Below are 12,652 nucleotides of genomic sequence, written 5' to 3' on the forward strand. Positions count from 1 at the left end.
TTGACAATATTCACAAATACCATATATTATATATAAGTTGATGTTATAATAATTGAGAATGTTCACATATTATTTTAACATAAATAAAACCAATAAGGATAATTATTAAATAAAACTTGGAAGACTTATAAATATGTAAATTCAAAATACGTGATTTTAAAGTTGAAGTTATATGATACTGAAAATAACAAATAAAATATATTATATACAAGTTAATTCAATTTTTAAAGTTTATGTTATATGCTATTGAAATATCCACAAATAGCATATACTATATATAAGTTAACTCCATAAATCATTTAATGTCAACATATTGTTTACTATATAACCTAAATATTTGAAAGATAACTGTAAATTAATTAAAAAATATTAATCTTAAAAAATAAAAGAATTTCAAATAAAAATAAAATATGAATTGAAAGTAGATATGATTTCAACATTGAGACTGTTGTTCGTTTGACGTATTCATATAGAATTTACAAATATCATTAAAAATATACTAAATTAACATCTTAATTTGATATTTTTAAATATAAAAATATCAGAAAAAAATATTTCTCTCAAAAGAAAATGAATATAAAATAGGTTAAAGACAAAATTCTTCATCAGATAATTAACTTGATATATAACACAACTGTTTTAAATTCCACATAAAATTTTAATTGACCAGAAAAAAACAATTTAGAAAAAAAATTAAGTTTCAAAAAATTCAAATATTCATGTATGTAAAATTAAAATCAATACAAAAAATATAAACAAAAAATGTTAAAATTATCTTGAAATTTAGATTTATGTATATATGAACTTATTGAAAATTTAATAGATGAGATTTAACAAGAAAAAACAAAAATCTAATAGATAAATTTGAAATTTAACATTAGATTTATATTATGGCTACAATATTAGTTAGACGTTTCTTTATTAAAATAACCGAAGTGACATATTGTTAGAAACTAAATTAGAACAAAATTTAAAAACATAATATATTTTTGATTTTTAATTTGATTTGTAAAATAATAGACAAATTTGATTTTAAAAAATATAAAATTTAATTATTTTATTCTAAAAATAAATTAAACATTTTAAATATATTTAAATTATTTATATATTTGTGTTCCCGCCCGTAGGGCGGGTTTACTCCTAGTAATAAAACAATATGTTTTAAAATAGATGCATATTTAATTCACTTCTATATTTGACTCTACATAGTATTATAGAAAAAAATTATCCAAATTATCACTATTTTAAATAAAAAGTAAAAGTTGATATTTTATATAATAATTAGATACTTATTTTATTTGTAGAAAATATAAAAATATATTGGAGGTATCTAAAAAGCATTCCTCCAGATTATTGTTTTGTGAAGTTTGGCGTTTTATTTTTTTCCTTTGGATTTATACTTTGTTTTCCATTTAGCCTTAGTTTCATGAATTTGTGACATGAAATGTGTTTTGCATGAGGAATTACACAACGGGGTATAACCGAGGAAGTATTTGTCCATTTTAGTATTATGATGTATTAGGAAGACCATGAATGATAAACTCTAATAGTAAGTTTGGGATCCTCGATGACTGAATTGACAAAATTGGATGCATGATTGCGCCTAACTGACTGGAATGTCAGATGAACCTACAAGCTCCATTCCGGTGGTTTTGGAGACGTTTCCTTTAAAAAAAAATGTATGTGGGCACGTTGCCTTTGGTCTGCTGATATTACAACCAATGGTGTTGTGTTACTAACTTAAAGAACTTAAGATGTGCTAAAACTGTGTTACTAGCTTGGTTGCGTACAAGCACAATGTCATTAGACCAATTAATCACAAATACATGTGATTTGCGTGCAAATATGATAACCAGGAATGAAGTGTGATTCAGCTGTGTATCAATAATACTAGCTAGAACCAATAGAAGAATTTATTAACCAACGGTTTAAACGAGATTGGTTACGTAACATAAACGGCGCTCATTGCAACTTCCAAGACATAAAACGGCAGGGTATGATGTGCCATCTCGTTTTATTTTCTTTTCTCGTGTGTGTGCGAGCGAGCGCCTCTACGCCTAATTGCTCTGAGCTGCTCCTGTGTCGCCGAGATTCTTCTTCTTCTTCTCCAACCTTCAAAAACCCTAAAAGATAAAAGCCACCGCGAGATTCATCCCTTTGACAATTCCGCGAAACAAATCTCGAATTCAGCGATGGCGGCGTCGGCTGCCGCGACAGCCCGGACGCAGCAGGCGCTCTCTCTCCTCGCCGCTGCCAACAACCACGGCGATCTGGCAGTGAAGCTCTCGTCTCTCAGGCAGGCGAAGGAGATATTGCTATCGCTGGAGCCCTCTCTCTCCGCTGAGATTTTCCCGTATCTCGCAGAACTCCACTCCTCGCGTGAAATCCTAGTCCGCAAATCCCTTCTCGAGTGAGAGTCCTTTACCAATTTGCACGAGAACTCGTCGAAGAATTTTTTTAATTTAGTTTCGTGTTTAGGGATATGTAATAAAAGACGTGTTGATTGAATTCATTTTTTTTTGGGTGACAGGATCATTGAGGAGGTTGGTTTGAGGATACTGGATCATTCTTATGCTCTAGTGAGTGTCTTACTTGACTTAGTAAGGGATGAGGATCCAATTGTTGCAAAGAAAGCTGTTTCTGTTGGCACAGCTTTCTATTGCAGCATCTTAGAGGAGATGGCAATGCAGGTATCTACTGTTTCCCAATTTAGATATGTTGTCATTCAGATAACATACTCATTGTACCTTTGAGATTGAACTAAAACCCAGGGAATCAGTCCTCTTTGCGTTCACTTTTTACAAAGGTTCGGTTGGTTTAGGTTGTTACTACATATTCTGCTGTTGTTTAAGGTTAGCGTCGTAAGGCTTTAGGATAATATGAAAAAGTGAAGACAGTGCAAGCTTTTGTGTTCCTGTATATTCACCACAGAGATGGACATGATTTCCCTTTCTCTCTCTCTCACTGATTTGTGTTATTATTGATGATGCAGTTTCATCATCGTGGTAAAGTTGATCGTTGGGTTGGGGAACTATGGACATGGATGGTTAAGTTCAAAGATGTTGTCTTTTCTACTGCGTTGGAGGTATGTTGGCTATGTACAGCCTCAGTTTTTTTTTTCTGTCTATTCCTCTCTTGAGGAATGGTCTTTGGCTGAGTATCTGTTCTGCTTCTCTTTCAGTTTAAGGTTTTCTAACTTAAGTCTGCTGTTTCTTTCATGATAGCCTGGTAGTGTAGGCGTGAAAGTTTTGGCGCTAAAGTTTATGGAGACATTTATTTTGCTTTTTACTCCTGATGCATCTGATCCTGAGAATTTTTCCAACGAAGGTATGGCGGTCACGATATATGATTTGTTCATTTTGTGCATGGCATGTCAAATTTTCCTGTTCTACTACAGGTAGTAGACAGATGTTTAACATTTCCTGGCTTGCTGGCGGTCATCCCATTCTAAATTCAGCAACGCTTATGTCTGAAGCAAATAGGACGTTTGATATCTTACTAGATCTCATACAGTCGGCTGGTCGTTTACCGGGTGCACTGACGATAGCTGTTGTTAGTTGGTAAGTTTATGTCTGCATCCCACTATTCTTGTGTTCGCTTTGCTTTATATTCTTTATGATGTTAGTTTTGCTTGGTAACCTGATAGCTAGACCAAAATGATTGCCCATTATTTTGCTTGGTAACCTGCATGTCTTGATAAAACGAACCATGTAGAATGTGTCTTGCTGCACTTATATGGGTTTATATGGGTAGTACGATGGGGTGATATTACTAGTATTCATTTGCATAAGTTTGATGTGTGCCTCATGTTTGTGAGATACAATAATAAGCAGATGATCTTCCACTTTTAAGTAGTTTCATAATCAAATAAGCTTTGTAAGACGAATAGCATCAGGGAGAATAAACTGCTGGTTTCCATTTCTTTGTGTCTACTAAACTTTTGGCTGAGAGAGATAAAGCATGGAGACAGGTCATAGCACCGGTTCAACCCATATGATATAGTTGCAGCTAACTGAATCATAGTCCGGGGGAAAATGGCTCGGTTGAAGGCTTCAACTTGAAGCTGCATCAGTTATCGGATATTGACAGTTTCCTGGATATATGCCGTCCGCATATTTTGATACTGTTGAGCTCCAATATACAAGTCATAAAGACATCAAACAACGAATAGGATGGTCAGATGGTAGTTAGAAATGCTGTTTTCAAGTAACGCTGAAACGTGGTAGAGGGAAGTTTTTTTTTGGTTTTGTGAACTGGTTGTATATAATAATACTTATGACTGTTATGTTGGGATGTTGAAAATGTATATACACTACAATATTACGGTTTATGCACAGTATAATTTGGCAATCAGAGATTTCTTTATATTGAATTCAAGCTTAATATTTACTTGCATTGTGGTTTTCCTTTCCGCTATGATTAATATATCTTCTCCATATATTTTTAGTGGATACTGGTGATGATGAGTTGAATATGTTTTGCTTGTTGATCTTATCTCATGTCTTACTCTTAAGATGCACGTAGAAGTTATATCGTGGTTGTTATGTCCAGTAGGTGGCATATCTTTAGTCACGTTGAACTATATGTTTGGAGGCACCACCAGCTTAACTTGGGAAAGTATCTATCCTTAGCAGCTAAATTTGTCATTCTTGACAAACTTTTCAAAAATTAGTAATTACTTGACAGATGATTGTTTTTGTTTAAACGGATGTTACCTTTTAATGTCTGGGACAACTTATCTTTGTAAAGTGACAAATGTTAAACTTTCAGTGGACATAGTCCAGAGATCTAGTTAGCCAGAGATTGATTTTTCATTCGGTTTTACTTGACTTTTCATTGATGGAGTTGTCTTAAAGTAAGAAAATGTGGAATAGACTTGCTATAGCTCTGTTCATGTTGATGTGTTTCCAGGACAGAATCTCTGACTGCTCAAACTTGATAGTGACATGTAAAAAGTTGGTCTGAGCAAAGTTTAATTCTGTTAAGGAGTTTATCATTGATGTTGTATGCTGACAGAATCGTGAGGAAAGTTTCTCACAGGAATGATTGCTCAATGAAAGTTATATGTAAACTCTAGTATCTTGTTAGATAACAACGCTGCATATATTCAGTGCAGCTGCTTGCATAGGAAGAACCTGAGGGCAGTTTCTTTGACGCAAGTATCATTCTTTTGTTTGCTGAGATGTGCAGTGATTTATTAGAACATGCTTTTAGAAGCAAACCTGAAACATTTGCACTTTAGAAATATTTCCTGTGTAAGCACTGGTCTCGTATCTGATAGTAGCTTACCTTTCAGTCTTGCGGTGGTAGCAAGGAAGAGGCCCGTCCACTACAACACTGTTCTTTCTGTTCTGCTGGATTTTCATCCAAATCTTGAGACAGTGAAGGTGTGCCATGCTGCAAGCGTTCAGTATTCCATTAGAACTGCCTTACTGGGATTTCTTAGATGTACTTCCTCCCCTATGATAGAGGTAGAGCGTTCATACTTTATTGTCTTATTTCTCTCTGCGGTATATCTATATTTGGCTTATTCTATACTCCTCAGTTCTTCCCTGTTTTTTTGTTCTTTCTGAATATCACTTGAAATCATTGTTAAACATCAATTCTAAATGCACTACTAGTACGAATAAAACTATTGTTGTGGGTTTGTTGGTTTTTTAATTTAATTCTCTACTGAAATTCAATTGTTTTTGCTTTTTATTGATCCGTTCATTAGAGGTTTCTATAGGTCCAGCAGTGTTATAATTATAGCGATCTGTCTTGCAATATAAAGGCTGTAAACAAAAGACCTCTTTTTGGGAATATTCGGTCATATTTCATAGAGCCAAGCTACCCTCATGTCGGAGATATTCCTTATTTCTTTCAGGCTTTCTCGTCAAATTGTAAACCTCTGATTTTGTTTCGTTTGTGTACTCTAGGATTAGGAATAGCTTTTTGTGTCGCATTTGTTTTCCTTAAGAAAAGGTTTTCAATGACTCCTAGAAGAAAGAATGTTATTAAGTGGTATTCCATGCCGCGAAGCCTCGTAGTAGGTAGAACAGAGTTGAAAGAAGTGTTTGCTTGATCAAATCATATAAAGTCTAATTATCTCTATTTTTTTTTTTGTGATATTTGTTTTGTTACTGAGATAAATTGTTCCTATGAGTTTATAGTCAAGAGACAAGCTTGTTAGAGCGCTTCGAGCAATGAATGCTTCAGATGTTGCTGATCAAGCTATCCGCCAAGTTGATAAATTGATCAGAAATAATGAGCGATTTGCACGTGAAAATTGGTCAGGCAAGGTAATATTGTTTATTCTTTCTTTCCTAAACTTATATGCCTCTACGTCAGCTTTGATCACTGTGACCAGTAACGTCTCATGATGAACCTACTTTCAGAATAACCAGGCGATTAATCACCCAAATTCTTGGGATTTGTCAAAGAAACGAATAAGGTCCCAGGGTGAAGATGATACAATCAATGGAGAGGCTGCTCCGAAGCGCTTACGCCATAATACTAACATGCATTTGACTCCGCAAGTTCAAATAAGTGATTCTCCACATGGACCAGTCTCTATCAATGGCATATCCCCTGCTAACCAACCTTCGGACATTGAGTCAACTCCAGTGGAACAAATGGTTTCAATGATTGGTGCTTTACTTGCTGAAGGAGACAGAGGAGCTGCATCACTTGATATTCTCATTTCTAAGCTACACCCAGATATGCTTGCTGATATTGTAATAACAAGCATGAAACACTTGCCTAGTAGCGCTCCTAAGTTGACAACTCCACTGGCTACTCCGGCGGATATTGTGGATTCCATACGTTCCCCGACTCCTCAGCCACAACTTCCTTTTGATCCAACTCTTCTTCCGGGGTTATCATTTTCCGATGTGCCTAGCTTGAATAGCGCAGTTGCCGACCCTAGACGCGACCCAAGAAGGGTACAAGTTTCCGTTTGCTGCTTGATTCTATTTTGAATGTTTTTTTCTTCAAGATAACTTACACGTAGCTATGCAGGATCCCCGTCGCATGGATCCAAGACGTTTAAATTCATCTATAGGTGAAGGTAAAGAACCAGCGCCAGTTCAGATGGACATCTCGAGCGTACCGAGCAATCCACTTTCGGTGCCTGCTGTCACTGCAGGGGCTAGTAGTTCAGTGCATCCAACAACAGTAGAGCATAGCCAGAACAAGGTGATGGGAAGTTCAGTTATCAGATTAATTGATCAGCCTGATTGCAGAGAGGATTTGTTGACTGCTCCCAGTGAGTGTGTTTATCCCTCAAAGGGCAAATCATCTTTAGATGTTCCACTATCTCCTTGCAAGGATGATGAAGGCATCAGAGAAACAAAGTGCAGGGATGATCTGGTGTCTATCCCAGATTCTGATCAACATTCGCCTTCGGAGACAGGCCCAGATTTTGATCTACAACCCCCTGTTACGTCAGACATTACTGTAGAAGAGGAAAGCTACCGAGAGTTGGCATCTGTTCCATCATATGTTGAACTTACCACAGAGCAAAGCAAAACTGTTGGAAAGTTGGCTTTAGAAAGGGTAATTGAATCAAATAGACATGTCTGCGGGTTTGATTGTAACAAGATTCGCATGTCATTGATTGCCCGATTGATTGCCAAAGTGAGTGTCTCTTTGATACTTGTTGCTTGTAGCTTTGTCTTCAACTCTAGCTACCATTTCCATCTTTTGGCTTTATCCCTATGGTTTAATTCTTTCGTTTACAAGCAAAATGTTATTTATGATACAATTTCCAGATCGATGCTGGCAATGATGTAGCCGCTATACTAAGAGAGCATATTAGTGTGGATCATCGTGAATTTAAGGTACGTAGTTGACTGCAGTGTTCATTAAACTCAGTCCTCGCTCTATTATTTTGGTTTGGATTTTGAATCTTTTTTTCCTTATCCGAGAATGTATCGACTGTCATAAACATTGTAGCATCTGAAGAGTGCACAAAGCTGCTATAAACATCCACTCCAAAACCTAATAACCGAGAGTCTACCATATGTCTAGATGAACCCCTAAACTGTTTGTTTCTTTGTTTCTAGGGAAATGAACTTGTTTTACATGTTCTGTACCATCTGCATTCAATGGCCAATCTGGACGCTGATGAATCTTCTTCGTATGCTACTGTCTATGAAAATTTTCTCATTGCAGTGGTGAGCATTTATTCAACCTTTTACCATTTCTTGTTTCTCTATTTCGCTTATTAAGGTACTTGCTGTAGGCAAGATCATTTCTGGATGCTCTTCCTGCTTCCGACAAGTCTTTCAGCAGACTTTTTGGAGAAGCTCCACATCTACCTGATTCTGCCATAAAGCTACTGGATGAACTCTGCTCCACGCGTCATGATCCAACTGGAAGAGAAATCAGTGATAGTGAGCGTGTTACCCAAGGGCTTGGTGCTGTTTGGAGCTTAATTCTAGTGCGTCCAAATGAGCGAAAAGCATTCTTAGCCATAGCATTGAATGTAAGAATAGCCAGACTTTCTTATTTTTGTTTCTTACAAACCTTGTCACATTGGTGTGTTATTTTATAGTCTCAGTGATGGAGAATACGGGAATTCAGATAATTTAAGTTTTAAAGTGGCTAGATAGTTCCTTCCTCAGAACTTGAATCTCTACATATTGCCTGTAAAATTTCCATTTAAAGCCTCCTGTTAACTACTCCACGAAACAGTTGCAGCATATTAGATCCGTTGCTCGAAATTGGTCAACTTAATCTGTTTACTGCAGGGAGGATTTTCCAGCTCTATTTATCTTAGTTTACCACTTAGAAATCCTTTGGCTTGTTATAATTTTTTTTTTTCAACAGAGCATGAACTGGAACTTGCCATGTATACTGGTTACATTATGAAGTTTTGAAACTTTTAGCATTGCAATAATTATGAAGAATGTTCAAAAAGTTGCAATTACATATGCATTGTTTTCTGACCTCTAAGCCTCATAAAGGAATTTATGAAACGAATGTTATGCTTGAGATTTTCTCTTTATCTTCATATATGGTCATATGGTTTTTCACGCATGTCTTAATCCTGGCAGTGTTCTGTTCATTCCGAAGAAGACATCCGTGCAAAAGCCATCCGACTTGTAAGGAAATTAGTCCCAGATAACAATATGGATTTTATTTACTGCTGGTACAGTAATTCGTATTTATATTTTCTCAAATGCCTGCACAGGTCACGAACAAACTGTATCACCTTACATACATATCAGAGCATGTTGAGAAATTTGCAACAGATATGTTGCTGACTGCTGTGAACTCTGAGGCAGATCTCTCACATACTGGTTTTACTGCAGAAGAAATAAAGACAGAGGTAATAACATGTAGTCTAATCTGGTAGTTGAGTGAGTATCATTTTTGAAAAGGAAGTAAAGCTCCAAAAGCCATTCTCTCTTTGAATTATGAAGGCTTGTTACTCTTTTTGAACTTATTAGATGCCAGTTGCTTTTTGTGCATGTTCTTGTAAGCTCTAAATTTTCCCTTGTGAGGATTGCCTGGTCGCTGAAATGGCCATGCTCTATCTTTGCAAACCTTGGCTTTTGGGTACAATTGGTTGATTTGCTTACATTGATTTATAGGCTAAAAGTCAGATAACTTCGACAAGCGACTCCCCATCTTCGAGAACCTCCGATACTCACTCTAAGCAGGATCTACAAACTTCTCGTGATGTTTCTGTTCTATCATTTTCTGAAGCTCAGAGACTAATTTCTCTGTTCTTTGCTCTATGTAAAAAGGTTTGCTCCTAATACTCAAAATATTCTCCATCTTTAAGTATTTACATTGTTCTGAGAAAACTGTAATTGTTTGCCAGAAACCTAGTCTCCTTCGACTTGTCTTTGAAGTTTACGGGAAAGCTCCAAAAACAGTAATACAGGTGAGTTAGCCTCCGTCCCTTATAGATGCTCACGTCACTTATGTGCATCACGTGTGGCATGGTACGGAAAAATTCTCCGAGTTGAAATCATCAAACTGACTCATCTTTGTAACTTCCTGAAATGGTTCAGGCTTTTCATCGACATATACCTATCTTGATACGAGAATTAGGTTCATCTTATAAGGAACTGCTCCATATCATATCTGATCCTCCTAAGGGAAGTGAAAACTTATTGACATTGGTAAGTGGCTTCGGTGTTTCCCTACTTTGTTGGCCTCAGAATTATTTTCTTATTTTGAATCATGCTCCCTGTTCGTTTGTTTTTTTTATGTCAAGGTGTTGCAAATATTGACACAAGAATTGGCACCTTCGTCGGATTTGATTGCTACCGTAAAGCATCTATATGAAACGAAGCTAAAGGTTTGATTTGTTATGAAGAGCTCTCTCGTATATATTTCTTGTGTGTATATATTTATGAAAATCAAACTGCAAAGCCTTACAAAAAGTTTGCGTTCTGCAGGATGTTTCAATTCTTATTCCGTTGCTTTCTTCACTCACTAAAGACGAGGTAATTTTCTACATCTTTCCACGGATTCTACACCTATTCGAAAATGTGGAAATAAATAAGAACTAGTAACCATGGAAAAATTCCGCAAATTGTCTGGTCCTTTAAATGCTCATCAGTGGTAGCAATTCATTACCTCTTGTGACAGTCATTCTTTTTGGATGTAACAGGTTTTGCCTATCTTTCCCCCGCTTCTTAATCTTCCTCCTGAGAAGTTCCAACTTGCACTAGCTCATATATTACAGGTATAAATGTTACCTTTTTTTTATGTTGGAACAATGTTACATATAATTCGTTCCATGCATTGTTGCTTTTAGTTTCTTATTTGAAATTCTTACGGTGATTTTTCTTTGGGGAAGTGTTGCTCTCTCTGACGGATTTATATACCTTCTTCCGACTGTAACAACTTGTCAGATCCTTTTTGTTATATCTTTGATAGGGTTCTGCTCACACTGGCCCTGCGCTAACACCTGCCGAGGTACTGATTGCTATCCACGATGTTGTTCCTGAGAAGGATGGGCCACCACTGAAAAAGGTAATTTCCTGATTTTCCATCTACTCTCTCTCTTGTTAACAGAGTCTCATTTGGCTGTGTGTTGTTTTCAGATAACAGATGCATGTTCAGCTTGCTTTGAACAACGCACTGTTTTCACGCAGCAAGTTTTAGCAAAGGCCCTCGGTCAGATGGTATGTCAAAAAGCGAACATATCATAGAAAAGAACAACTGGTTTAGATATTCACATCTGTGATACTTTTTTTTTTTGGTTTCAGGTTGATCGAACACCTCTGCCTTTACTCTTCATGAGAACAGTAATTCAGGCAATCGATGCTTTTCCGACACTGGTAAGTGTCGTACTAGGTAGTGTTAAAGAACAAAGTGAAGTAAAACCCCACAAAAGCTCTTTCTTAAAACTGAATCAAAGTAACAGATATTTATGTTTCCTTATTCCCAAGCTCTCTCTTACTTGGATAAGTCTCACATATGAGACTCATACTCATTTATAATAAAACCTAGAAGTACACTCTAGGAAAAGTGAATAAGATTAACATAAATTCGAAGTATTTTTCGTAAATTTTGGCAATTTAAGTAGGAACATACAACAAATCGTTTTTTTTCTCTCGTCTTTGGTTTAAGTTATAGGTCAAAGTCTGGATTTTTTTCGTCAGAATTAAGAAGCTTTCTGTTTGTCCAGGTTGACGTTGTCATGAAAATTCTTTCCAAGTTGGTGAGTAGGCAGGTGAGTAAAATTTAAGCTCAAATAAAAGGATCAGCTTTGAGATAATATTTTCCCTCCAAGTGTGATTATGGTGGAATATCTCGTGGATGCAGATCTGGAGACTGCCAAAATTGTGGCCTGGCTTCTTGAAATGTGTGTCTCAGACGCAACCACATTCTTTCCCTGTCTTGTTAGAGGTACAAATAGAAACGTGATAGAAGAATATACGAGTTAAGTATATTTACAGGAATTTTAAAACGACTCTTTGGGTTTTGTTTTTTGCAGTTACCAATGCCTCAGCTTGAAAGTATCATGAAGAAGTTTCCTGATCTAAGACCTTCTCTTACTGCTTATGCGAATCAGCCAACTATCAGAGCTTCCCTACTAAAGTACGTCCTCGAAAATGAAACAGACACTTCGTTTATGCAGTCTTTTTAAGTAAAAACTTCATGTTACTGAATCTTGATGCATGTTTTAACAGTTCAGCTCTTTCAGTTCTTGGGCTTGAAAAAGGGCAAGATTCACGTTCGCAAATGCACCCTTCAGATGCAGCTTCTTCTATTCATGGGGCAGCCTTAACGTGACCCTCCCCTCTCTGGAAGAATATCGTCAAAGTTAAAGTGTTTTAAGGGGACAAATCACAGATACTGAAAGCTTGTTGTCCATTGGCTCGAGACTGGCTACCACACGTATATCTGACTACTACTTCTTTGTTTGCGATTAGTAGCAAGACCAGCATGGTAGCGCAGCGTGTGTGTGTGGTCTTTCATTTATTACCCTTTTTGTGTATATTTCTTAATTACCAAAACTTCACCATGGCCATAAGAAGGGGTCACTCACTCACTTGTAGTGGATGTAGGATTGCTTCAACGTTATTTCTTATAAAGAGCGAGATAGAGAATTCAAAAAGTTCTGAATATACATTATATAATCTGTAATAAAATATTTTAAAATAACAATCAATAACCCCCAAAACGTCTATCTTTTGAGCAATTT

The 12,652-nt window shown here is 36.3% G+C and overlaps 2 protein-coding genes across 3 annotated transcripts in view; one reads left to right on the plus strand and one right to left on the minus strand.

The window, feature by feature from the left end:
* LOC108821772 (uncharacterized) overlaps window positions 1–12,652 on the minus strand; it is a 102,513-nt gene that overhangs the window by 51,287 nt on the left and 38,574 nt on the right. The gene's annotated exons all lie outside the window — the stretch shown is intronic.
* Window positions 1,983–12,568, plus strand: LOC108822715 (uncharacterized). 2 transcript variants are annotated; one of them, XM_018595862.2, is made up of 27 exons: window positions 1,983–2,410; window positions 2,531–2,690; window positions 2,993–3,085; window positions 3,225–3,327; window positions 3,398–3,560; window positions 5,297–5,471; window positions 6,153–6,281; window positions 6,378–6,923; window positions 7,000–7,617; window positions 7,752–7,820; window positions 8,046–8,156; window positions 8,225–8,467; window positions 9,039–9,086; window positions 9,176–9,313; window positions 9,579–9,734; window positions 9,812–9,874; window positions 10,005–10,115; window positions 10,211–10,294; window positions 10,395–10,442; window positions 10,610–10,684; window positions 10,879–10,974; window positions 11,046–11,126; window positions 11,211–11,282; window positions 11,633–11,677; window positions 11,770–11,853; window positions 11,942–12,045; window positions 12,143–12,568. In XM_018595862.2, the coding sequence occupies exons 1-27, from the start codon at window positions 2,193–2,195 to the stop codon at window positions 12,162–12,164; spliced, it is 3,855 nt and encodes a 1,284-aa protein (XP_018451364.1). In that variant the 5' UTR covers window positions 1,983–2,192; the 3' UTR covers window positions 12,165–12,568. The 2 variants fall into 2 exon arrangements, with proteins under 2 accessions (XP_018451364.1, XP_018451363.1); XM_018595861.2 differs by having other exon boundaries at window positions 1,985–2,410; window positions 12,138–12,568.

This window comes from Raphanus sativus, chromosome 8 (assembly GCF_000801105.2).
Source record: "Raphanus sativus cultivar WK10039 chromosome 8, ASM80110v3, whole genome shotgun sequence".
Lineage (NCBI taxonomy): Eukaryota > Viridiplantae > Streptophyta > Magnoliopsida > Brassicales > Brassicaceae > Raphanus > Raphanus sativus.

What these genes read in the sequence shown, in the direction of transcription:
- LOC108822715 (XM_018595861.2), top strand. Translation starts at nt 2,193, where the DNA reads ATGGCGGCGTCGGCTGCCGCGACAGCCCGGACGCAGCAGGCGCTCTCT. An exon ending in GTGAAAATTGGTCAGGCAAG is followed by an intron (nt 6,282 to 6,377) that starts GTAATATTGTTT and finishes ACCTACTTTCAG; the next exon opens with AATAACCAGGCGATTAATCA. An exon ending in CAGAAGAAATAAAGACAGAG is followed by an intron (nt 9,314 to 9,578) that starts GTAATAACATGT and finishes ATTGATTTATAG; the next exon opens with GCTAAAAGTCAGATAACTTC.